This window comes from Heptranchias perlo, chromosome 31, assembly GCF_035084215.1.
Source record: "Heptranchias perlo isolate sHepPer1 chromosome 31, sHepPer1.hap1, whole genome shotgun sequence".
In the NCBI taxonomy this organism is placed as follows: domain Eukaryota; kingdom Metazoa; phylum Chordata; class Chondrichthyes; order Hexanchiformes; family Hexanchidae; genus Heptranchias; species Heptranchias perlo.
In genome coordinates this window covers 34731085-34757040 of record NC_090355.1, presented here as the reverse complement: position 1 = coordinate 34757040, position 25956 = coordinate 34731085, and the positions used below count along the sequence as shown (strand labels likewise).

Sequence of the window (25956 nt, the reverse complement as noted above, 5' to 3'; positions counted from 1 at the left end):
TCAAAATCCTGGAACTCCCGACCTAACAGCATTGTGGGAGCACCTTCACCACGTGGACTGCAGCGGTTGAAGGCGGCTCACCATCACCTTCTCAAGGGCAACTCGGGGATGGGCAATAAATGCCGGCCTTGCCAGTGACGCTCACATCCCCAGAATGAATTTTTATAAAAATTATCAATAAAAAGCGAAAAAAAAGATTTCTTTATACTCAGTATTTGAGAGGTCCTGGGGGTAAGTCCCCTGCCCTCACCCGCGATACAATGGGGGAGCAAAGAGGTTTTAAAAGGAGCAGCTCACCTTAAAGATAGTGCAAACTTCACACAGGTGCTGCTTCGGCCCGAGAAAGCCCCAGGCAAGGACAGGACTGACGTGCTCCGAAATGGAGTAAAAATGGGAAATGAAGCCATCAGGGACCTAAGGTCACAAGGAAACACAATGTAACCGCCACAAGTTAAACCAAGCTCAAGAATATCCCCCGTTTCAAATTTTACAATTTATTTTGTTCCGTTCCAGCCACGCTGGCAGCGTGTCCCACACATTGCGTGTTAAGGTCTTTATAATCACTGGATTCCCCCAACACCCTCATCCCTTTTGTTTACTGACCTGTAGAAGTCGCCTTTTCGCTTTCAACACTGACCAGCAAGCGGTGGCAAGGGCCTACGGAGTGCGGGGAAACAAGAGGAGTCAAAACACTGGGAGTTTAAAAGGTGCGCAAGAAAAGACTAATGTATCCCATTCAGACTTCACAAAGCAGAGGATACGTGATGGCTGTCAGTGAGTTACCTGTTCTGCTTCATACTAGCCCAAGTCGTGCAATGAGACCCTCAATATGCAGAATAAATGGACTCAATAGAGATGCTTAATTTTATGCATCATTAAAAGTAACTAAACCTCTTTTGACCTGTCAAAGTGTCTAAAATATTAAAAATGTTACATCTGCACACACTTCCTATCGACATTTCCTGTGTCCATATTTATTGCCAAGTAAACTTGTCACGCTGTAATTACATCCTCTAGCCACTGGAGGCACTGCAACATTCCCACTGGCCCCAGGGGGGTAATTACAGTGTGACAAGTTTACATGAGCAGCTTCCATTATAAATGTGGACACAGGAATTTATAATGGAAATATAAAAATAAAAAATCTCACTTCAAAATGGGGACTGAATTACATCTGTGCACCCTGGTTCCATTATTCCCCATCCTCTAACCCCATTTCACCTGCAGACTACACTTGGTCTCGACTCCCTGTGCAATGCAATGGGAGATTCACTATATATGAAATATATCTACAAGAGAGGAAGACGGTAAAGCTAGTCCTGAGCACCTTCAGCAGCCCCTGACAGAACTGCACTGACACAGCCTGGGCCTCAGCTCTCTGGAGCTTGTCTCATGGCCAGGGAGACTAACGGGAGCTGTGAATCATCTCTCCCCACCCCCACGGTTACCAGAGCGCACCAACGCAGATCGGCGCGACTTACCGTCTCCTTAAAACTATCCGAGAGCCAGCGGTTCCGCAAAACGGCAACCACAGACGAAGGCGGGTTTTCCAGATCCTCAAAGGCATCCATCAGAATGAAATCCAACACAATGTCAAAGAAGTTCATGCACACAACCTGTGGATACAAGGCCTCTCCCGTGAGTGAAAGAAAGAACTTGCATTTATATAGCGCCTTTCACAACCTTAAGACGTTCCACAGCGCTTTACAACCAGTTAAGTACTTTTTGTAATGTAAGAAACACGGCAGCCAATTTGCACATAGCAAGATCCCCTGCAAACAGCAATGTGATAATGACCAGATAATCATTTTCTTGAGATGTTGGTTGAGGGATAAATATTGGCCCCAGGACACTGGGGACAACTCCTGTGCTCTTCTTCGAATAGTGCTGTGGGATTTTTTATGTCCACCCGAGAGGGTACATGAGGCTTCGGTTTAATGTCTCATCCAAAAAACAGAACCTCTGACAGTACAGCACACCCTCAGTACTGCACTGGGAGTGTCAGCCTGGATTATGAGGCTCCAGTTTCTGGAATGGGTCTTGAACCCACGACCTTCTGACTCAGAGGCAAGAGGGTTACCAACTGAGCCACAGCTAACACCAGGGATATGCACCAAAATAATAAAAATTAGGTTTCCAGAGAGTGGTGGGACACACTGAGCTTCTGATCTAAGCTGTTCTGCTCTACAGGAGCCCACGTCCATGCTAGAGAGAGTCATCTCGGGATATTCCTTCAGCACCTCTTGCAGCTGGTTTAAGAGTGGACTTTGCAGCAGGTCACCTGCTCTTTCTTTCTATTCAAAAAAACTTCCTCAAACAAAAATTGTCAACATTTTTGGGTTTTGCTCAGAACCTGTTCTAATTTTTGGGAATTAACAATAGCAGCAGCTTGCATTTATATAGTGCCTTTAACATAGAAAAACGTCCCAAGGAACTTCACAGAGCCGTGAAGAAAAACAAACAGAGTCAAAGAAGCAGAGATTAGTGGAGGTGACCAGGCATTGGAATAATTGAGTCTGGAGATGACAAAAACATGTATGTACGAGAGTTTCAGTGGCAGAGGGACTGAGGTAGAGGCGAGTGAGAGAGCATCTGATAACCCAGTTTAGCACTCATGACTAATAAAACACTGAAATGATAACCCACTTCCACTCAACCAAAACTCTGCTGCCCGTATCCTAACTCGCACCCCAAGTCCCGTTCACCCATCACCCCTGTGCTCACTGACCTACATTGGCTCCCGGTCCGACAACACCCCGAATTTAAAATTCTCATCTTTGTTTTCAAATCCCTCCATGGCCTCGCCCCTCCCAAACTCTGTAACCTCCTCCAGCCCTACAACCCTCCAAGATCTCTGCGCTCCTCCAACTATGGCCTCTTACGCATCCCCAATTTTCATCGCCCCATGATTGGCAGTCGTGCCTTCAGCTGCCTAGGCCCTAAGCTCTGCAAATCCCTCCCTAAACCTCTCTGGTTATCTACCCATCTCTTCTCCTTTAAAACAGCCCCCAAAACCTACCTAGTCTTAATATTTCCTATGTGGCTAGAAAGCACTTCTGCGGAGCTCCTCGGGACATTTTACAACGTTAAAGGCGCTATATAAATGCAAATTGTTGTTCAATGAAAATTCACTTCCTACCCTCCCCAAGCAGCTGCTGAAAAGATCTCTGGACCTACCCCTCGTCCCTCCAGCTCTCTCTCCGTCGTCTCCCAGGTTGCTTCTCTTCCTGCGTAGTGCAGCATTTCTTTGTAGGTCTCATGGAATCTATTTACATTCTGTAAGATGGGGAGAGAGAAGTGGAAAAGAAAATATAATTTTTTTTTCTTACGTAACAGCGATGGGAAGATCTGATCTCAACATTGTTCCTGCCCACGTTCACCACCTTCTTCAACCAGTCTAACTCTGCAGCATCGTCTTTCGACCCAAGACATGAAGTTGAGCAGCGAGCACCTCTACAGATTTAGAGTATGGTAGTCACTCGGCCATCAGACTGGGCTCTTTCCGCTTCGTAACAGGACAGATCCACCCAGGAATGGGGGGGGGGGGGGGAATTACAGCTGGGATTTTCCACCTCTCTACTTGCCAGCCTGCGATTTTCTGTCCGTTTCACGTTTACGGATGGAAATCACAAGCTGGCGGGCGAAGAAGCGGAAAATCCCAGGCCCATATCGTTTCTATTCCCTTCCAATTTCCTCACCTCCCCTGCTGAAGTTGTTATGAGGGGTTTTGATAAAGTATAGATAAGGAGAAACTGTTTCCACTGGCAGGAAAGTCGGTAAACCAGAGGACACGGATTTAAGATCACTGGCAAAAGAACCAGAGGGGAGAAATTTTTTGTACGCAGCGAGTTGTAATGGTCTGGAATGAGCAGTGGCAGCTGATTCAATAGTAACTTTCAAAAGGGAATTGGATAATTACTTTGAAAATTAAAAAGATTTGCAGATCTATGGGGAAAGAGCGGAACTAATTGGAGAGTTCTTTCAAAGAGCCGACACAGACACAATGGGCCGAATGGCCTCCTTCTGTGCTGCAAGATTCTATCCCCCCTGCTGAAGGTGTTGTCTCTCACTGGGTTACGGTTCCATAAGAACATAAGAACATAAGAACATAAGAAATTGGAGCAGGAGTAGGCCAATCAGCCCCTCGAGCCTGCTCCGCCATTCAATAAGATCATGGCTGATCTGATCCCAACCACAAATCTAAAGAACACAAGAAGTTGGAGCAGGACCCGGCCACATAGCCCCTGGGCCCTCTCCGCCACCCACAGGGCATTGACCGATCCGAACTCAGCTTCATGTCCAATTTCCTGCCCGCTCCCCATAACCCCTAATTCCCTTTACTTCTAGGAAACTGTCTATTTCTGTTTTAAATTTATCTAATGATGTAGCTTCCACAGCTTCCTGGGGCAGCAAATTCCACAGACCGACCACCCTCTGAGTGAAGAAGTTTCTCCTCATCTCAGTTTTGAAAGAGCAGCCCCTTATTCTAAGATTATGCCCCCTAGTTCTAGTTTCACCCATCTTTGGGAACATCCTTACTGCATCCACCCGATCAAGACCCTTCACAATCTTATATGTTTCAATAAGATCGCCTCTCATTCTTCTGAACTCCAATGAGTAGAGTCCCAATCTACTCATTGGAGTTCAGAAGAATAGATACCAGGTGCCCTCCAATACTTCAACCGACTGGCCAATCATTGTGTTTGAGCCTAGACATGGTGAGCCGGGGGAGGGGGGATAGGGAAAGTGCACCACGTTCAGGCTCTATCCTGCCCACCTGACACTTACACAGCACTGCATTTTCCAACAGGAGTCACTGGATAGTGGTCAGGGACCCTGGCTAGTTTATCTCCTCCCTAGCTAAGAGAAACTGAAGCTAGCTGGAGCACTCCTGTTACAAGCTTCGGGTCTACCTTAGATATACTTTTGGGTAGCGTGGTGCTGGTCAGTCCAGTAAGCGGTCTGAGCATCTTATGTTCAGGAGTGTGCCCATACTGGCTTATATCTAACTATACAATAGCGTCACCCAATGTGATCTAATCTGGATGTTGTGTCTTTCACACGTGCCCTTACGTGCAGTTCTCCAATTGTTTTAAAGGCGAACTGAGAAACACTCAGTGAAACGACGTCAGATAAGCTGCTTAATTCCACAGACAGCAAGTAACCACAGAGTAAGAATCAATGCAAGTTCCACCTGAACAGGCAGATATCTCGGGGCAGATTTTCCGCGCATGCGCTGCCGTCAGGAGCATCATTTGCCGGCCACGCGCATCAGGAAGTCTCAGGCAGTGCACCTGCTCTTTCCCGACAGGCACAGCAAATCAGCCCCCTCACCCGAAAGACGACACCTCCAACAATGCAACGTCTCCCCTCGGTACTTAACTTGAGTGTCAGCCTATATTATGTGCTCAAGTCGTGATATTTAGTCGATGATTCCATAATTTACTTATAACCACACAGTTTGTGAATTACAGTTTGTTTGGGGGTGCGTAGAGAGGATGTTTTACCTTTCCTGCGGTGGACATCAGGCCTGTGATCATCTGCTTCCCAATTTCACTGAAGTATAGCCTGTTTGCCTCATCCTGCAGCAATGTCTGAGACAACAATAAGCCTTCATTAGAAATGGAAACAGCGCAAGATCCCCACAGCTCATAAGGTCCAACTCCCACCCCATCAACATCACCGACTAACACACCGAGAAAGAAGCAGCTATAAGCTGTGCCTGGGGTAGACAGGAAAGAATCCGATATAAATAATGCCTTACTACTCATCTTTCCCCACCCCTCAACAAGTTAGAGGGAGAAATTTACTCTTTAATGAAAGATACTTTCCTCCTGGGTCCTCCTCATCAGAACGGAGCGTGTTCATACCTTTAACATTTCTTCCCTCCTCACCTGAAGCCACCGACTCATGGTGGGGTATAGCTCCAACAGCACCAGCATCTGGTACCTCATGTGTGAGCCTTGCTTCGAGTGCCAATATTCCACCACAGAGGGCATCACAGCCAAACCCACCCCCTGCTTCCCCCGCCCCCCCAACCCTCACTTGAAAACTACACACATGCACGCACCATCCGGATAGTGACTGGTTTATCATCTTCCCAGCCCTTTGTAACACAGATTGCACAGTAACATAGTAATGTTTTGGGCAAGAGTAGGCCATTGGTCCATCTAGCCTAGCCTTCCAAACCTCTCATCGGTTCTTACTGAGATTCTAGAACTAGTAGCTTTGTGTCCCTTTTCCTTTTTAAACCCTGCCATGGCCCCCTGTTCCACTATCGCTGCTGGTAATCAACTCCACAAACCCTTTTACAAAAAAAAATTGCCTGAATTTCCTACTTTCTTTTGACTCCCTTAACTTAAATCCTGTGTCCCAACAGAAAACTTGCTTTAAAATACTTGATTCAAATTATTGTGTCTTCCCTCGCTGTCCCTAATCAGAAATAAATTAGAATTAAATCCAGAGACAGGAATACTCTTTCAGCCCCCTTCCCCCCACCTCCCAATCCAAGGTGGCGTCATTTTTTTTTTAATGTATTTCCTCTCCTATCCCTTCGTTCATCCCTCTGCATACATTGTCTTCCAGCCAGCATCCTTCCTCCAGCCCTCTGCCAGCGCTACTCTTATCCGCTGTTAGTAGGTAAGCGATGTCAACTCAGGAGATCTCACTGTAACCTTTCCCCCTAACTGTGGCACTTCTCCCTATTTCACCATTCTGTGGTGCAGTCTGCCAGGGCTCCATCACAAGGCACAGTCTACTTAAAAAAAAAAATTAAATTAAATATAATTTACTTCTTCCTCTCTCCCCAAGCCCCCACATCCCCTCTCTCCCCTTCCGCGCTACATTGCGCACTGTTCCCTGACCTGCCCCCTGTAACCAGCCAGGTAGAGGCAAGCATACCCGCTGTGACCCTTCCCTTCAATTATTTTATATAGAATTTTACAGCTCAGAAAAAAGGTCATTCAGCCCAACTGGTCTATGCCAGTCTTTATGCTCCAGATGAGTCTCCTCCCATCCTACTTCATCTCAATATATCCTTCTATTCTTTTTTTCCTCATGTACTTATCTAGCTTCCCCTTAAATGTATTTACGTTATTCGCCTCAACCACTCCATATGGTAGCAAGTTCCACATTCTCACCGCTCTCTGGGTAAAGAAGATTCTCCTGAATTCCCTATTGGATTTATTAATGACTATCTTATATTTATGGCCCCTAGTTTTGGTCTCCCGCACAATTGGAAACATCTTCTCTACATCTATCCTATCGAACCCATTCATAATTTTAAAGATCTCTATCAGGTCACCACTCAGTGTTCTCTTTTCTGTCATGCAGCAGAAAGAAAGCAGGTACTTGGCATTTTACAGACAATTTATGTACTGGGAAATTCCCCCTAGCACATGCTCAACACTCACAAATCACTACAGCACTTGTTTCCTTCACCCATTGAGCAGCCTCATCAACAGGTTTACCTCGAATGCCTGCCGCACACAGTGTAGCTTCGCCAGAAAGTCCTCGTCGTTATAGCACTCCAGGAGCTCAGTTCTGAAACACACATGATGGCATCAGCTTTACGGTCAGTGACTAGAAAAAAGATGGATCTTACACAGATCGACGAAAGGTTCAATCTCCGGACTGGGCTCGCAGCTGGGGGAGCCCTTTGGGCTCAACAACTCACATCAGCAATCAACAACAACAACTTGCATTTATATAGCGCCTTTAATGTAGTAAAATGTCCCAAGGCACTTCACAGGAGCGTAATCAGATAAAATTTGACACCGAGCCACATAAGGAGGTATTCGGATTGGTGACCAAAAGCTTGGTCAAAGAGGTGGGTATTAACGAGCGTCTTAAAAGGAGAGGTAGAAAGGTCTAGCGAGGGAATTCCAGAGCATAGGGCCTAGGCAGCTGAAAGCATGGCCACCATTGGAGGGGGCGAAGAAAATCAGGGATGCGCAAGAGGTCAGAATTGGAGGAGCGCAGAGTTTTCGGAGGTTTGTAGGGCTAGAGGAGGTTACAGAGATCCGGAGTGGCGAGGCCACGGAGGGATTTGAACACAAGGATGAGAATCCTCCTGAGCTAGAGAGGACCTGAGGGAAATCAGCCAGTATTCCCACTCATGATAACCATCCAGTGACTCATCCTGAAAAAAAGTATGAGCGGGGACAGGATGGAGCCCCCGGCCTGCCGACATTCCCTGTCCAATCTCACACTGTAACAGGGCAGTGGAGAGCTGCTGACATCACCCCCTAGAACTGTACGCCTGCAAGAGGCAGCACTTACAGAGCAGGAGGAGGCATGGAGAATGAAGAAAGAAAGCAAAGGAGTTGGTCACCCACCTGAACGATCGGCAGGAGACCCTGTTGTCTCCAACGATCCTCATGGCTTCTTCGTATAAAGCAGATGGTCTGGACGGGTGAAATCTCTCCTCATCGAATGATAAGGAATCAAATAGCTGCAGATATAAAAGAAGCGTGGATCATATTTAAATCTCTTTTTCGCAGGGGACACATGCTGGCATAAATGTTGCAATAAGACACAAGTTCCATGAGTCAACATTCCTCTTCCTCAGCATGTCCTTCTATGTCCAGTGTTGACCGGTGAAGTCTGCAGCATTGTAATTTGAATCTGACCTGGAAGCTTCTGGCAGACCAAACATGCAAAAGGGGACTGGCCCTTCTCACACTCTGCTTACAGCGGCAGGATCTATTTTAGGCAGTTTTTTTTTTCTATGGAAGTCCCTTATAAACTCCCCCAATGGCCTAATGGGTAACGGTAGCATTCAGCCACACAGACGAGAAGGTCCCAGGTTCAATCCTTGGTCAGAGTGACAACTGGAGTGCTACAATTACCTCTAGACTCAACTATTCCAATGCTTTTCTGGCCGGCCTCCCACCTTGCACCCTCTGTAAACTTGAGCTCACCCAAAACGCTGCTGCCTTATCCTAACTCGCACCAAGTCCCGTTCACCTATCTCCCCTGTGCTCGCTGACCTATACTGGCTATCGGTCCGGCAACACCTCGATTTAAAAATTCTCATCCTTGTTTTCAAATCCCTCCATGGCCTCGCCCCTCCCTATCTCTGTAACCTCCTACAACCCTCTGGGATCTTTGCGCTTCTCCAATTCTGGTCTCTTGCGCATTCCCGATTTCCTTCGTCCCACCAATGGCGGCCCTGCCTCCAGCTGCCTAAGCCCAAAGCTCAGGAATTCCTTCCCTAAACCTCTCCTCCTTTAAAACTCTCCTTAAAACCTACCTCTTTGACTAAGCTTTTGGCCACCTTTCCTAATATCTTCTTACGTGGCTTGGTGTCAAATTTTGTTTGATAATAGCTCCAGTGAAGCACCTCGAGACGTTTTACCACATTAAAAGGCGCTATATAAATGCAAGCTGCTGTTGTCTGCGCCTCTGGGCTAGGAAGTGGAGAAAGATTGGCCAGGGTTCCAGCTTCTAATCGCTATCAGTAAAAGCTGAAATCGGACGTAGGAACAGGAATAGGCAATCAGCCCCTCAAGCTTGTTCCGCCATTCAATTAGATCATGGCTGATCTGCATCTTAACTCAATCTATCCGCCTTGGTTCCGTAACCCTTAATACCTTTGCCTAACAAAAATCTATCAATCTCAGGTTTGAAACTTTCAATTGACCCCCAGCCTCAACAGCATTTTGGAGGGGGCAAGTTCCAGATTCCCACTCCCCTTTGTGTGAAGAAGTGCTTCTTAACATCACCCCATGAACGGTGAAAGGTTATGCCCTCTTGTTCTGGACTCCCCCACCAGAGGAAATAGTTTCCCTCTATCTTCCCTATCAACTCCTTTAATCATCTTAAACACCTGAATTAGATCACCCCTTAATCTTCTATACTATATGCATCCTGCTCTCGTAATTTAACCCTTTTAGACATGTGGATATCGGGTTCAGGCTCAGCTGCAATGCTCTCCCACAGAGCACCGACGCTAGGTTCAGAAATGGGAAATGGCCATTTGGGCTACAAACCAGAAGAAGTGCAGCACAACCACAGCCAGCGCCTTCAGGAGAGAAGGCAAGAAAAATTAGGGCATGGAGGCGGGGGAGAAAAAGAGAGACAGTGATGGCAAACAGCTCACTTCATTCTTTAATGGGGAATCTGCGCACAGAAAGCTCCCGCAGTCAGCAATGAGATAAACGACCAGATAATCTGTTTTTAGTGATATCAGTTGAGGGATAAATACTGGGCAGGTCGCCGGGGAGAACTCCCCTGCTCTCTTTCGAATAGTGTCCTGGGATCTTTTATGAGTACTTGAAAGGGCAGATGGGACCTTGGTTTAACGTCTCATCTGAAAGACAGATTGTAAACAACTGTTACGCACATCCATAGCCCTGCAAAATGTGATGAAAAACTGGTGCCGGCTCGTCTTTCAATTCAGTCAATCAAATCCCTCTGGACAGGGCTGCTAAAATGGTCCCAAACACAGGGTACACATTTCTGACATTGGTGTTGGAAGAGGAAGGCTACTCAGAATTTGATTTTCTGACTGATCTTGATCATTCTAAAGCTGCAGTAATGCATCATCAAACCATGCAATTTCACAAAGCTTGGTATATTCCATCTCCCGTTGATCTTCCAAGTGCCCAAGCACATTGGCCTAAGCAAACGGTTGTTTGGCACTGGCCGGCCAGAAAACAGTCAGTCAATCACATCCGGCAGACTTGCTCACTGCTGTAAGCTATGATACAGTTGAAATTGCTGACACAAGAACTGCAGAGAGCCAGCTTTTCCAAGCAAAGGGAAATAGTAATTGCATCGAACATTAAACTTGGTGAAACTGTTCTGTTGCAGGGAAAACGAATAGATGCCATGACCTTGGTGTTATTTCAGAATTGAACATTTGGCTGGTATTCTGTTACACTAGATTCCACTAAACAATTAGTGGCTCATAAAAGCTCTTTGGGGAGTTTCCCAAGCCCGTATAAAATTCTCGAGATAGCAGCCATGTCTGGTGACCTGTGAAGAACTACATAGGAGCTGTAGCTAGTTTTTCTGACCTAACAATAACACTCCTTACATTACTTTGCCTGAATGTGGCCAAACTCTGAGGTAGAGCAGAGAAGATTCTCCTTACAGCAGAGAAAGATAAAGGGAAATTTAACAGAAGTGTTCAAAATTATAAGGGGTTTTGATAGAGTAGATAGGGAGAAACTGTTTCCACTGGTGGGAGAGTTGGTAACCAGGGGACACAGATTTAATTGGCAAAAGAACCAGGGGGAAGATGGGGAGAATTTTTTTTACGAAGTGAGTTGTTATGATCTCGAATGCACTGCCTGAAAGGGTGGTGGAAGCAGATTCAATAGTAACTTTCAAAAGGGAATTGGATAAATACTTGAAAAAGGAAAAATTTACAGGGCTATGGGGAAAGAGCAGGGGAGTGGGACTAATTGGATAGCTCTTTCAAAGCTGTCCGGTCAGCACCTGCTGTTAGATCATAACCACTGCTCTCATTTTTTTTCTCAGACAGCAGGTGCTGGTAATGGCTCTGCTGTAATCGTTTACACAACAACAAAAGCAAAATACTGCGGAAGCTGAAAATCTGAAATAAAAACAGCAAATGCTGGAAACACTCAGCAATTTCAGGCAGCAACTGTGGAGAGAGAAAAGTTTCAGGTCGATGACCTCTTTCTCTCTCTCCACAGATGCTGCATTTCTTTCTTTCTGTGGATGCCCACTCACAAATTGTGCTTCAGGGCTGGCGTGAAGGGTGAAGCAGGATAAATTCCAATACACGAGTGCTAACCCAGTTTACATCTAGTTTCCATGCAGTAACTGGATGTAATTATTGAAATTATGCCATCCCTGCAGGTTGTGATGGGGGGTCTGTGTCTCTGGATCTACTCTGGCGGAGCAGGAATCCCAGAATTTCAGGACCTTTGTCTCCAACTTCAGATACCACCAACTTGCACATTCAGAAAGCAAATTACAAAATGCCTTTTGCAGAGTCAGCAAGTGAAACCTTCCCGACATCGAACTGCAAAAGATTGGATTGAATAGAATAGCTCAAGCCTTTTTTTAAAAAACGAAGACGCCTAATCATTAGTCTTACTGCTTGCAACTTGCAGCTGTTCAGCTACAAATTGAAGTCTTGAGTCATGTAGCGGCAAAGATAACAAGATGCCGTTTATAGATTCTTGTGGCTGCATGGGAGAACTGCTGCAGAATTCATTCAAGTGAGTAACTCAGCTAACAGGTACCTCTAATAAAGGCACTGGACACTTTGGCATTAGCTGAAATAGATATGGAAAATGTTATAAATGGACAATAAGTAAAAAGTGATTAAATTTGCTATAATGTAAATATTTATTTGTTAAAAAGAGGAATATGAGAAAATATATCTTTCATATGAGGTGGATTTTTGTATTATAAAAACGTTTAGAATCTTGTCAACTTTTCCTAATAGAAATTCCCATGTCCACATATATAAAGAGCCTACGTAAACGTCAACATTGCACTTTGCTTCCACTAGGGGTGCTGCAGCGCCACCACTAACAGGAGGTGGTAATAACAATGTGAAAAGTTTACGTAGACTGTTCCCACTGTAAATGTCGACAGAGGAATTTGTAATAGAAAACATATAAAAATAAGGACAGAATGCATGACTTTAAACTGGGGACTGAATTATGTCTGCGCTCCCTGGTCCAATTACATTCCCCCCTCCCTCCCTCTCCCCACTTTGCCTGAAGATTGCACTCGGTTATGACTCCCTTTGGGCAATGCCAAGGGAGATAACATAATTTAAATAAACTAGTTAAAGTGCAAACAATTGAATTTAATCAAACATTTACTTCCTGATTTTACTACCTATTTGATCACAACTAAACAGACTAGAGAACAAGGACAAATATTTATTAAACCATGTAGAAGGCAGCCATTGATTGGTGTACTATCCCTAACCATCCCCACAAGGAATATTTATGTTTTGCAGGCCAGCTATAAATAGGATGCAAAAAAAACATTCATAAGATTTAAAACTTATTTTCCGCCCTGTAACTTGTTCTCTATTCTGAGGGGAGAGGGAGCAAGGAAAGAAGTTCACAAGTCCGTGCGTGCGTGCGTCCGTCCCTCCCTCCCTCCCAACATAAACAGAACATTTTAAAACACGCACATGCTGTAAGGTAACTGCAAAATATCCTACCTGTGTAAAGTGTTCAGACAGAAGGTCAGTTGTGATAGTCTTGAAGTTATTCTGTCACAAGGCACCCCCACATATAAATCAACCATTGTGGCAGACAGTTCAAAACTGGACAGAGCCAAGGGCAAGAGATGGGACCATGGAAACATTAATAAACAAAAACACCGTACACCACAAGGCACATGGAGGGTGTGGTGGGGAGAAGGAGTGTCTTGCAGGTGCGTCACATGACAAATAAACTAGGTGCTCAAGTTGGTAGAACGAGAGGAGGAGCTAATGGGATCAGGTGCAGGGGGCTCATCACTGGAGAATCACAGAGATGGCTAATGTGTGGACATTATAAGGACAGAGAACAGGCGACAGACACATGCTCATGGCTCAGTGACATCAAGGTTTGAAGTCAAGGTCAACGGCTGGTTCGGTATCGAGGGACGTGTGTCATCAAGGCCGCCTGCCCCTGGGTGAGGAGCTGAGATTCAAAAACCAACTTCTTGTGTCCAGTTTACATTTCTATAATTTCTGGACAGCATACTTCCAAAAAATGGACTGGCGGGACTACCCCGCTTCTCGGTGGGTAACGAAACCGAACGGTAGAGCATTGCACCGTAGATACCATGATTTCAGCCATGGTAGTAGTTTGGGTGCTAAGATTACCATCAGCATCTCTGAGCTAAGGAGGAGAATGTACAGCACAGAAACAGGCCATTCGACCCAACAGATCCATGCCAGTGTTTATGCTCCATGTAAACACTATCCTGAAGATGCATGTGCGAGGGCATCTGGATCGAATAGGACTGGGCTTGGCTGTGATGCCCCCCGTTGTCAAATAGCGTGCCAACTTTCAAATGTCTTGGTCCACTCGTGAAAAGTGGCCACTTAGACGAGGTACCAGTACCCCCAAACATGAGTCAGCACTTTCACAAGATATGGGGGGAGGGGGGGGGATGGAGAGGGGAGAACAAATGAAAAACAAAAGAAGATTGGTCCAAAACTAAACAATGGCAAACTCACTGCAAGTTCAAGGAGCTCAACAGGAGGGCGTCTTAAACCAGGTTTTAGAGTAGGTACGGCTTAGATAAAGCTCACCTCTGCCGCTGAAAAGAATGAGTCCTCCGAAGTCACACTGGCATCGTCATCGAGATAGTACCTCCCGGAATCCTCTCCGTAGGGGAGGGCCAGAGCCCCAACACACTCTGGGTGGGGGAGGGGGGGGAATAGAAGATTTTCTTCCATGAAACTCTATTGAGTAACGCCCATTGAAAATCATCAACAATTATTTAACCTGTTTACAATATAAACTGTTCTCTTCCGCAGCTTAAAGAGTCTGAACTTACCAAAATCAGCCAGCAGGCTGTTGGAAGGCACCGTCTCCCCAAACTCCTCCTGCAGTCGGTATGCTCGGTGCAGCAGGGCTTCCAGCTTCTGGGCAAACTCCTTGTTTCTCGATTCCTGATAAATTATTTGCAGTTGAGGGTATTTCTGCTCCTTGTTCATTTCATCCTAATATCAATTTCCTCTTTCGCCCCTAAAACAGCATCTCAGCTCCTGGCCATGTTAATCTATAAGAGCCACATTTTTGGCACTAAGACCAAATATAAGGGCTCCTACGGTCAACCCAGCTGAGACCAGCTCACTCAGATAAGGCTGAGGATGCAGAAAGTTCCATAGAACCCTTCATTTCAGCACTCTTCCCCGCTTGTAGCTCACTGAATTTATCTGGCGAGTCACAGAGCCACATACTGACCAGGAGGTCCCAGCTGATCTTGACCGGGTCAGTGGTACAATTGGCCTCAGTGACCCTCAGTTAACAAGGGGAAAATCAGTCCGGGATCTTGCCCCTGATCGCCACCCAGTGACCCCTACTGAAAAATGTGCTTCCCTCTCAATCTAGTGGGGCATTTCACTCTTTTTAAACTGTGTCAAACTGTGTCGAAACACTCATTTCTTGTCAAAGTAAGGTTCTGATTACAACCCCAGATATATGAACCTCACATCCCCTTCGTTATTGCTTCTCTGGGGCACTGTGCAGAACAGCACGACAGAAAAATCACAACACATAAGGAAGTTAAACTCAATGTACAAGGCAAGCATTTGTCTAAACCGTTCAGGGCAGCCGGCTTGATCAGTACCGCCTGTAAGATGCAGCAATGTTTGACGCACTTTCACACAGAAACGCACTTGCTGCAGTTACATCGTCACACTGCCAATCACGGGCTGAAAAGTTCAGCTCGCCTCTATAGGCTGTTTTGCAACCGCAACACAGACATTCCCCCAGTCACGGGGAAGGCACCGCAACTTTAAACTGTCCACATCTCTGCTCGGTGTACCTCACAGCTGTCCCCAGTCCCGCCGCTCGCTCCAAGCTTCATCAGACAATTCTTTCTTTCCGTTTCAGAGCCGCTCCTTTGCCGCTGGGTCAGGGCGAGTTCCCACTTCTGCAAAGCTTCTTCAAACAGCTCCATCCCTGATCATTACATAGAATTACATAGAAAGTACAGCACAGAAACAGGCCATTCGGTGCAACTGGTCTATGCGTTTTATGCTCCACACAAGCCTCCTCCCACCCCTCTTCATCTAACCCTATCAACATATTCTTCTACTCCTTTCTCCCTCATGTGTTTATCTAGCTTCCCCTTAAATGCACCTATGTTATTTCCCTCAACTACTCCTTGTGGTAGCGAGTTCCACATTCTCACCACTCTCTGGGTGAGGAGGTTTCTCCTGAATTCCCTTATTAGATTTGTCAGCGACTGTCTTATATTTGCGGTCCCTTTAAAAATGAAACACTTTAAAAAAGAAAATTGGCTTGGATTCCAACCCCCCGCCCCTCCACCCTGCCACCCACCCTCTCCCAATTCATTCCTGACCTCAGGGCAACCTGCTCCATGGCTTCTGCCAATGCATGCAGGCACTCTGATCTCAAGAATGGCAGAAGTTGACTCATCCCCAGTCTCTTTCCTCATTGGCCAGGGAGAAAGAAAGGGAGCACCTAGTTGCCAAACAAGCAATCCAGCTGATTTATCAGTGAATGTCAGAATCGAAGTCAGGTTAAATGCTGAACAACAATCCCTCTATTCTACCCCAACATGCTTTAAACCTCCCTACTGCAAAAATGTGACATTTCCATTTCTGACATTAGAAATCTTACAGCCTCTCCATTTTCTTGTGTTTTTTTTTAATTAACTGATTGGTTGTATTAACTATTCAGTTCATTAAAACTTCATGAGACACTGGTTAGGCCTCAGCTGGAGTGTTGTGTCCAATTCTGGGCACCACACTTTCAGAAGGATGTCATGGCTTTGGAGAGGGTGCAGAGGAGATTTAACTAGAATGGTACCAGGGATGAGGGACTTCAGTTATGTGGAGAGACCAGAGAAGCTGGGATTGTTCTCCTTAGAGCAGAGAAGGTTAAAGGGAGATTTAATAGAGGTGTTCAAAATTATGAGGGGTTTTGATAAGATAGGGAGAAACTGTTTCCACTGGCAGGAGGATCGGTAACCAGAGGACACAGATTTAAGATAATTGGCAAAAGAATCAGAGGGGAGATAAGGAGAATTTTTTTAACGCAGCGAGTTGTTATGATCTGGAATACACTGCCTGAAAGGGTGGTGGAAGCAGATTCAATAATAACTTTCAAAACGGAATTGGATAAATACTTAAAGGGGAAAAATTGCAGGGTTGTGGGGAGAGCAGGGGAGTGGGAATAATTGGACCCCTCTTTCAAAGAGCTGGCACAGGTGCGATGGGTCAAAGGGCTTCCTTCTGTGCTGTGTGATTCTATGAACAAGTGGATAGAAAGCAAGCCTGGTTAATATCTTGCCCTCACAGATGATTATCCAAACTTAGCTCATCCGCCGCTTCTGTGCTGGGCCAACCAAATTGAGGCTTTTAAATAGGATCCAAAGATTAGAAATGGCTCATGGATGAGTAGTTATTCTCTCCCATGCCTTCCATCCTCCACTTTTAGTCCAAATTTCATCTTTCGATACAGAACCAACAATCCCCACCCACAGGGGCAGTTGTGGCCACCATGTACATTGGATCTGTGGGCAAGCGCACTCCTCCGTACCTATCCGGCACTGCATAGAATCATAGAAATTTACGGCACAAAAGGAGGCCATTCGGCCCATCGTGTCTGTGCTGGCCGAAAAAGAGCTATCCAGCCAAATCCCACTTTCCAGCTCTTGGTCCGTAGCCCTGTAGGTTACGGCACTTCAAGTGCACATCCAGGTACTTTTTAAATGCGACGGGGGTTTCTGCCTCTCCCACCCTTTCAGGTAGTGAGTTCCAGATCCCCACCACCCTCTGGGTGAAAAAATTTCTCCTCAGCTCCCCTCTAATCCTTCTACCAATTACTTTAAATCTATGCCAACTGCTTATTGACCTCCCAAGTAAGGGAAATAGGTCCTTCATATCCACTCTATCTAAGCCCTTCATAATTTTATACATCTCAATTAGATCTCCCCTCAGCCTCCTCTGTTCTAAAGAAAACAACCCCAGCCTATCCAATCTTTCCTCATAGCTAAAATTCTCCAGTCCTGGCAACATCCTTGTAAATCTCCTCTGTAGCCTCTCTAGTGCAATCATATCCTTCCTGTAATGTGGTGATGAGAACTGTATGCAGTACTCTATCTGCGGCCTAACTAGTGTTTTATACAGTTCTAGCATAACCTCCCTGCTCTTATATTCTATGCCTCAGCTAATAAAGAAAAGTATCCCGTATGCCTTCTTAACATCTTATCTACCTGTCCTGCTACCTTCAGGGATTTGTGGACATGCACTCCAAGGTCCCTCTGTTCCTCTACACCTCAGTATCCTCCCATTTATTGTGTATTCCCTTGTCATGTAATGCATATGGGGAGGGCAAACCTCACACGTCTCTGGACTGAATTCCATTTGCCGCTTTTCTGCCCACCTGACCAGTGCATTGATATCTTCCTGCAGCTTTCCTCCTCACTATCAACCACATGGCCAATTTTTGTAACATCTGCAAACTTCTTAATCATGCCCCCTGCATTTAAGTCTAAATCAGTGATATATACTACAAAAAGCAAGGGACCTAGTACTGAGCCCTGCAGAGCCCCACTGGAAACAGCTTTCCAGTCACAAAATACACCAGTTGACCATTACCCTTTGCTTCCTGCCACTGAGCCAATTCTGGGTCCAACTTGCACTTTCCCTTGGATCCCATGGGCTTTTACTTTTCTAACCAATGTGCCATATGGGACTTTGTCAAAAGCCTTGCTAAAATCCAGGTACACTACATCAAATACGCTACCCTCATTGACCCGCCTCAAAAAATTAAATCAAGTTAGTCAGACACGACCTTCCTGTAACAAATCCATGCTGACTGTCCTTGATTAATCCATGCCTTTCTAAATGACGATTAATACCGTCCCTCAGAATTGTTTCCAATAATTTGCCCATTACCGAGGTTAGGCTGACTGGCCTGTAATTACTCGGTTTATCCTTTTCTCCCTTTTTTAAAGGACGTTTAGCAGTCCTCCAGTACTCTGGCACGAAGCCTGTAGCCAGAGAGGATTGGAAAATGATGGTCATGGGCCTCCGCTATTTCCTCCCTTGCTTCTCTCAACAGCCTGGGATACATTCGCCCACTGATTCACGTGCAGGCAAGTAATGTAAGATTGTAATGAAAGCACAGTATATAAAAGCTTCCTACCAATAATGTATAGGTTCTCAGCATTGGAATCCTCTGCCACCTCATTCTCTTCCCGAACGGCTCCCGCTTCCCACGGCTCGGCTGGCGTGCCTGCTGGACTCGGCGAATTCGCTGGTCGTACCTTTCAGTAATCATTTAATAAAAAGAAACACAAGCAGTTCAGATTTTAAAAAAAGGACAAGAAGAACCTTCATTTATATAGCACATTTCACGACCTCAGGACTTCCCAAAGCGCTTTACAGCCAAACAAATACTTTTTTGACGTGTAGTAATGTAGGGAAACGTGGCAGCCAATTTGCACACAGCAAAGATCCCACAAATAGCAATGAGATAACTACCAGATAATCTGTTTTATTGATGTTAGTTGAGGGATAAATATTAGCACCAGGACACCGGGGAGAACTTCCCTGCTCTTCTTCAAAATAGTGCCATGGGATCTTTTACGTCCACCCAGGGGGGCAGACAGGGCCTCGGTCTCACGTCTCATCCGAAAGACGGCACCTCCAACAGTGCAGCACTCCCTCAGTACTGTGCGTGTCAGCCTGGATTTTGTGCTGATGGCCCTGGAGTGGGGCTTGAACCCACCATCTTCTGACTCAGAGGCGAGAGTGCTACCCACTGAGCCACAGCTGACTAGTGTCTGAACTGATGACTGCGCCAGTGTTACACACTACCGGGGTGGGGGGGGGGTCACAAGCACAGGGTTGTTGCACAGTCGATGTGATTCAACATGCAAGGTGCAAGCGAGCAAATGGAATTTAGAAAACGGAACCCACAGCTGCCCAGGGTCTCAGTGGGTAAATGCATTGTCCTGTATGGTATTAAGTCATACAGCACAGGAAGATCCCAGACTCAATCCTCCGTCTGTACTGAGTTTGTTGATCTCAGCCCGTGCATCTACGATTGAATTCAATGGTCGTGTGCTGGTGGGTTTGGGGGGGGGGGGGGGGGGGGGGAAAAAAGAGTAGGAAAATAGCCAGATTTTTAGCAGGGACCACTGGTATCAGGAGCAAATCTGCTCTGCTAGAAATTACATGCGTGCGTGCGTACATCAGGTGAGAACAGGATTGGACCGAACAACTCTTAGGACATTAAAATTGGACATAGAGTCATAGAATCTTACAACATAAACTGAGGCCATTCGGTCCATTGTACCTGTGCTGGCTCTTTGAAAGAGCTATCCAGTTAGTCCCACTCCCCTGCTCTTTCCCCGTAGCCCTGCAATTTTCTCGTGTGGGAAAGACACAGTGAAAAAACAACACACGGTTTGAATGTTCCTTACCGACGTGAGACTATGGGAAGAGCTGGATCGCCTGCCAAGCACGCTGGAGGAGACTGCACTGAGAGTGTCATTGCTCTTACTCCCCGGGCTCTGCACTCTTTTAGGGGGTTGTCCTGTAAGGAAGAGGAGAGATGTCAGGCACGTTCGGTAACGGCTGCTTGGAGGACGCAGGCCTCTCATCACAACACGGGAGGATTAAGAGAGGAAGGAAGGAACTAGGTTCATAAATGCACCTATAGTCAGGTGTCTCTCTGTGGTTTGTCTATGATGTCGAGCAGCAGGTTTTATTTCCTTCAGTCTGTGTAACCCGTGGGGGGTGGTTGGAAGAAAGAGAGAGAGAGAGAGAGAGAGAGAGAGAAGTTACTGAAAAAGGTTGTTTTGTCAGCAAGAATGGTATAAGAGCAGCCAGTCTAAAGTCAAATTACACAATTTACCGTGGTAGGAGTTGGATAGGAAGCATGCGCATGCACAAGATTCTACAAAATAATTAATTTCTTCAACAATAAAAGATATTTTTCTTCTTCCCGATTTTACCTTTCTTTCAGGCCTCCATTCCTGTCCCACTCCCTGACTAAGTCCTTCTCTCAGGGCTCTGCGTAACCTGTCATCAAGCTCGAGGAAAATCCAGGGACGGGGCACAAAAGTTCCTTGTCCCCAAGATTAGAAACCCCTTGTTCTTCACTTTGGTTGGTTGAGGCCAAAACTTGCATTTTTTTCCCCCCTTTATCGTGTTTCTGTCCCGCTTCCCTTTTTAATTGCTTGCACTCCATGTTCTGCACCGCCTGCAGCTGAGAACAGGCAAGATCCCCTCAGGCTCTGCCAGGTAAATGCCAGGCACTCGGATGTGCTCAACTGTGCACCCAGCAATGGCAAAGGCTCAAGGTGGGGGGTGAAGGTGGCTGAGCCAGACCTAAAAAGCAAGGAGGATTTTTGGATTGTACCTGAATCACCTACTAATAGGAGCCGAATTTGGTTAAAAAGAACTGTTCAACTGACTGTTCAAGAAGGCGTGCTGAGAAGCTTGACCACAAGTGAAAAGTGTTATACAGAGTGTCTGGAAGAACATCAGATAAGGAGACCTTGAGAGACTGTGGGAATTGCAGTCTGTGTAACTGGGGGGGGGGGGGGGGAAAGAGAGAGAGCGAGAGAAAGAAAAGTTACTGAAAAAGGTTGTTTTGTCAGCAAGAATGGTATAAGAGCAGCCAGTCTAAAGTCAAAGCAATGCACATTGCACGAGACAGACCAGAAGAACACGAAGCAGGAAGTCGATGGATTATTAACCTTTCAGTGTTTACGGAGCAGAAGAATTGGCCAATTTTGTGTTTCGTGTTGCACCACTGACTTAAAGATTGTATGCATCTCTATCTGTAACCTGTTGTGTATTAATGTTAATAAAATCATTATCTGGAAAAGTTTAAAGTCTTGGATGATCTCACCTCTGATTACCCTAAAGAATTAAGAGGGTTAAAACAAATACCTTACACCTTGCCCAACCTTGCCAGTTTATATTTGCTGAAGGTGGCATGTAGCAGTCAGAGGTAGCAGGCCAAAGCTCCACGTCAAGGGAAGCCTCCGGACATCGGAGGCAACCCCGTGACTTAATGGTGCAGCTGCAGCTGAGAACAGGCAAGATCCCCTCAGGCTCTGCCAGGTAAATGCCAGGCACTCGGATGTGCTCAACTGTGCACCCAGCAATGGCAAAGGCTCAAGGTGGGGGGTGAAGATGGCTGAGCCATGCAGACCAGGACGATCCCAGGTTTGATTTCTGGTCTGTGCTGATGTGCCTCAGCACCCCTAGGATCCAGAGCGGAAAATCAGCTAGGCCACCAGCTCCCGATTATCGTTTAGTGACTCCTGCATGTGAGAGAACTTAGGGCAAGAATGAGATCAGGCCTCCACAGTTGAATACCATACTGACGCTCACATGTCTGGGCTCAGTAAGAAGAATAGCCCCTTGGGCCTGCACCACTGGTATCCGTGGCTAGAGCTAGAGTCAGCTCCTTCCGGAGAGAAGAGGAGAATATTGGGAAACCTTTTTTATATAAAATAAACAACGCACAAACAAATGCTGACATTGCTTCTTTACCTCTCTTTAAGGGCGGAAGTCTCCCCAGTGTAGGGAGCTGAGACTCCTTGCATTTCTCTACGCTTTGCTTTTTCCTCCGTCGTCTCCTCTTCAAGTGGTGTGCTGTGAGTGCCAAGGCTACTGTGCCCAAAGCTGTTGCAAAAAGCACCTTCTTCAGCCCCGGAGACAGCCTCAGTTGCGAGAAGATGGACTTTAGATGGTATCAAATAAAGAGTATTTTAGAATTCATTACAGTATGTTACATAGAAATTACAGCACAGAAACAGATCATTCAGCCCAACTGGTCTATACCGGTGTTTATTCTCCATACAAGCCTCCTCCCACCTTACTTCATCTAACCCTCAGTATATCCTTCTATTCCTTTCTCCCTCATGTACTTATCTGGCTTCCCTTTCAATGCAAATTACAAAACAACAGTAACTGGTAGAAGGCATAAGCCCCCCCTCCACCCAATTAAAAGGGCACTAACCTTCTGCTCCACCCACCCCAAGTGGGTAAGAAGTACACATCATCAGGAGACGCAGCAGTAGGTTCTACAGTGGGGTTTTATTTCAATTTCATTCAGTGCTGATGTTGAGGGAGCAGGGACATCGCATCCAGCACCTACCTAACTCTTTATTATAGAGCACAGATCCCAGGACAGGCAATCATGTAGATAAGATGCAGAGTTGAGACTGAACTGTTTCTACTCCCCCAGTGACTCAGTTGGTAAATGCACTAACCAGCAAGAGCTCTGAACCATACAGACCAGTTAGGTCCCTGGTGCAGTCCCTCATCTGTGTTGAGTGATCTCAATTGGGCCAGCACTGAGTACAGCCACTGGCCTTGCTCTATGGAGGGGGGAGAAAGGTCAGCCGGGTTTTCCCGCTCCTGGTCACTAGACAATGACCCTTGCTGAGTGAAGTCAGCATCAGGTTCGATTGTGATCCCCTTGAGCATCCTGCCAACGCTCGCTGTCTAAGCTTGGAAGGGAAGAGTGACCAGAGTGATCAACTGGGCAAGATGACCAGATGCTGGTACGTGTGGAACCCAGCATGAGCCAGCCGCTTCAGGGCAAGGAGGGACGGGACAAAAAACACAAGGGACGTCCGGCTAACAGGTGCAGGCTGTCGTGCAATTTCTGTGAGCCACGGCTGGCCTGCTGCTTTAAACTACTGCCGCTGCCAACCCCCACCACCAACAAAATTTCATCTGTTGGGAGTCAAGTGCTTTCAAGTTATGATTCTAGAAGATGCCCACACTTTTAGTGTCTGTCCAATAGGAGACTAGTAAGCCTGTTCTGCTCATACAAGTGTGAGCGTAATACTGTGACAGGGAACACATGGAATATATCACCCATACAGGTACAACATTTTGTGAGATGAACACACAAAGAATTTTTTTTTAAAGTTAGATTTTCATTTTATTTTCTTTCCTTGCTAATTTTCTCTTCTTTCCCTGAAGGCCCTTACTGGGGTAGAATTTCACAAACACTGGGTGCCCTCTAGTGCCTTGCACAAATGGCCAATATTCACACACAGTAGGCTATTTGACTGAAGGGACTGTCACAGCCAAACCTGATCCTGACCTAACTCGTTGTCCACACACAGGGGTCAATGGATAGCAATCACGATCACGAACCCTGGCTGATATCCCCCCTCCTAACAAAGAGGCACTGATCGCAGCACCCCTATCACTACTCTGCCCGAGATCAGGGTCGAACCCGAGAGCTTCCTAATCTGTATGGCTCAGCGACTCACTGGGTAAAGTTGCTGAGCCATCAGGAGCACATTTTAACCTTTACTGATTTGCGATTACAGGGGCGTGGGAGTTTCCAAAACAACACCCAGTTTCAGAACTTTTCCTTATATTTAAAATTCAGTGTATCTTCCAAATGAATATCTGTACAGGTAACACAAAGCCACTTTGCTCAAGTTCCTTTGTTTTACATCTCACAGAGATAAAAGGTCACCTTTAAAGAAAAAGTTTGCATTTATCCTCAGGACATCCCAAAGCGCTTTATAGCCAATGAATTACTTTTGAAGTGTAGTCACGGCAACCAATTTGTGCACAGCAAGCTTCAACAAACAGCAATGAGATAAATGGCCAGTTAATCTGTTTTGGTGGCGTTGGTTGAGGCACAAATGGCAAGAACTCCCCTGCTCTTCTAATAGTGCCATGGGATCTTTTACCACCTGAGGGGGCAGACGGGGCCTCGGTTTAATGTCTCATCCAAAAGACGCACCTCCAACAGTGTCGCACTCCCTCAGTACTGCACTGGGTTGCCAGCCTGGATAATGTGAGCAGGTCTCTGGAGTGGGACTTGAACCCATGACCCTGTGACACAGAGGCAAGAAAGCTACCACCGAGCAAAGGCTGACCCCAAGTACAATTTCCCCTCTTCTCTCGAAAGCACCAACTCCTGCTGGAGGACAGCTCACCAGCACTAGCAGCCCTTCAGTACAAACGCTCATTGTGTATGCAAAGTGCGTACAACATTCACAAAGACAGGAGTAAAAGGAGTGGAAATTTGTGGATACAACGGTCCATGACCTGAGAGTTTCAAAATGATCAGGTTCTCTGGTATTTTACACAGGATTGTCTGGTATAGAACTGCAATGCAGTACAGCCAGTGGGGATCTTCAGTGAGCCAGGAAAGTAGTGGGGAATCCCTGTAGTGGCAGAAACCAAGCACTGCAACATTTCAATCTAAAAGAAAGACTTCATTTATATAGCGCCTTTCACAACCTCAAGACGTCCCAAAGTGCTTTTGAAGTGTAGTTACTGTTGTAATGTAGGAAACACGGCAGCAAATTTGCACACAGCCAAGTCCCACAAACAGCAATGTGATAATGACCAGATCATCTGTTTTTTTTTTAAAAGAGTTGTTGGTTGAGGGATAAATATTGGCCGGGACACCGGGAAGAACTTCCCCTGCTATTCTTCGAAATAGTGCCTTGGGATCTTTTACGTCCACCTGAGGGGGTTAGGGTTAGGGTTAGGGTTAGGGTTAGGGTTAGGGTCAGGGTCATCCGAAAGACGGCACCTCCGACAGTGCAGCGCTCCCATAGTATTGGCACTGGGAGTGTCAGCCTGGATTATGTGTTCAAGTCTCTGGAGTAGGGACTTGAACCCACGACCTTCTGACTCAGGCGACAACGGTACCCACTGAGCCAAGGCTGTCATCACAGGTCTCACATTCTATCTTTCCCCAAATTGTCTCCTCCTCCAAAAGTGGTGAATCAAGCTTACGTTTCCCCAAGCAACAACAGCCCATGCCTGAGTGACCATGTGAGTGGCTATTTGACAGTGGGATAATTGTCCATATGAATATCTGACTTTCAAAAGGATCACAATTTTGAAACTCAAAATCTTTAAAATATGCTCCTGAAACTTAGTGAAAGAAATGCATATAGAGAAATAATCCATGTTTTACATTTTCTTCACTATAACATCTTCGTTTTATAATCCCTTTTGCAATTTAAAGAAACACAGCGTGAAACATTAGGGATAGGAATTAAAAATAAAATCACAGCATGCACAATAATAGAGTAGGTAAGCCAAGTCTTATTGGTGAGTTTGGAATTTTTGATTACATTTAAATCAATTTACAAGAATGCAAGTCACAGCAGAAAGAAGATTTGCAGAATTCAAAGACCCTGTTCTAAATAAACAGAAACTCTCAGTTCCCATCTTTATTCAATAATAACCCAGTCCACCACTCATTTTAATCTGCGACTCCAGGCCCCATCAACTCCAATCAGTGGAAT

At 45.9% G+C, this 25956-nt stretch overlaps 1 protein-coding gene across 3 annotated transcripts in view; it reads right to left on the bottom strand.

The window, feature by feature from the left end:
* The window catches only part of miga2 (mitoguardin 2), a 54804-nt gene that overhangs the window by 5696 nt on the left and 23152 nt on the right, over nucleotides 1-25956 (bottom strand). For all 3 annotated transcript variants that reach the window (XM_067969972.1, XM_067969971.1, XM_067969970.1), the window contains exons 3-15: nucleotides 22208-22397; nucleotides 20122-20234; nucleotides 18840-18960; nucleotides 15487-15623; nucleotides 14494-14608; nucleotides 14246-14352; nucleotides 8337-8452; nucleotides 7470-7542; nucleotides 5508-5594; nucleotides 3178-3276; nucleotides 1482-1616; nucleotides 604-657; nucleotides 298-414 (exon numbers count right to left, since the gene is read on the bottom strand). In XM_067969972.1, the coding sequence (XP_067826073.1) occupies nucleotides 298-414; nucleotides 604-657; nucleotides 1482-1616; nucleotides 3178-3276; nucleotides 5508-5594; nucleotides 7470-7542; nucleotides 8337-8452; nucleotides 14246-14352; nucleotides 14494-14608; nucleotides 15487-15623; nucleotides 18840-18960; nucleotides 20122-20234; nucleotides 22208-22397 (1464 nt within the window). The remainder of the gene's footprint in view (nucleotides 1-297; nucleotides 415-603; nucleotides 658-1481; nucleotides 1617-3177; nucleotides 3277-5507; nucleotides 5595-7469; nucleotides 7543-8336; nucleotides 8453-14245; nucleotides 14353-14493; nucleotides 14609-15486; nucleotides 15624-18839; nucleotides 18961-20121; nucleotides 20235-22207; nucleotides 22398-25956) is intronic.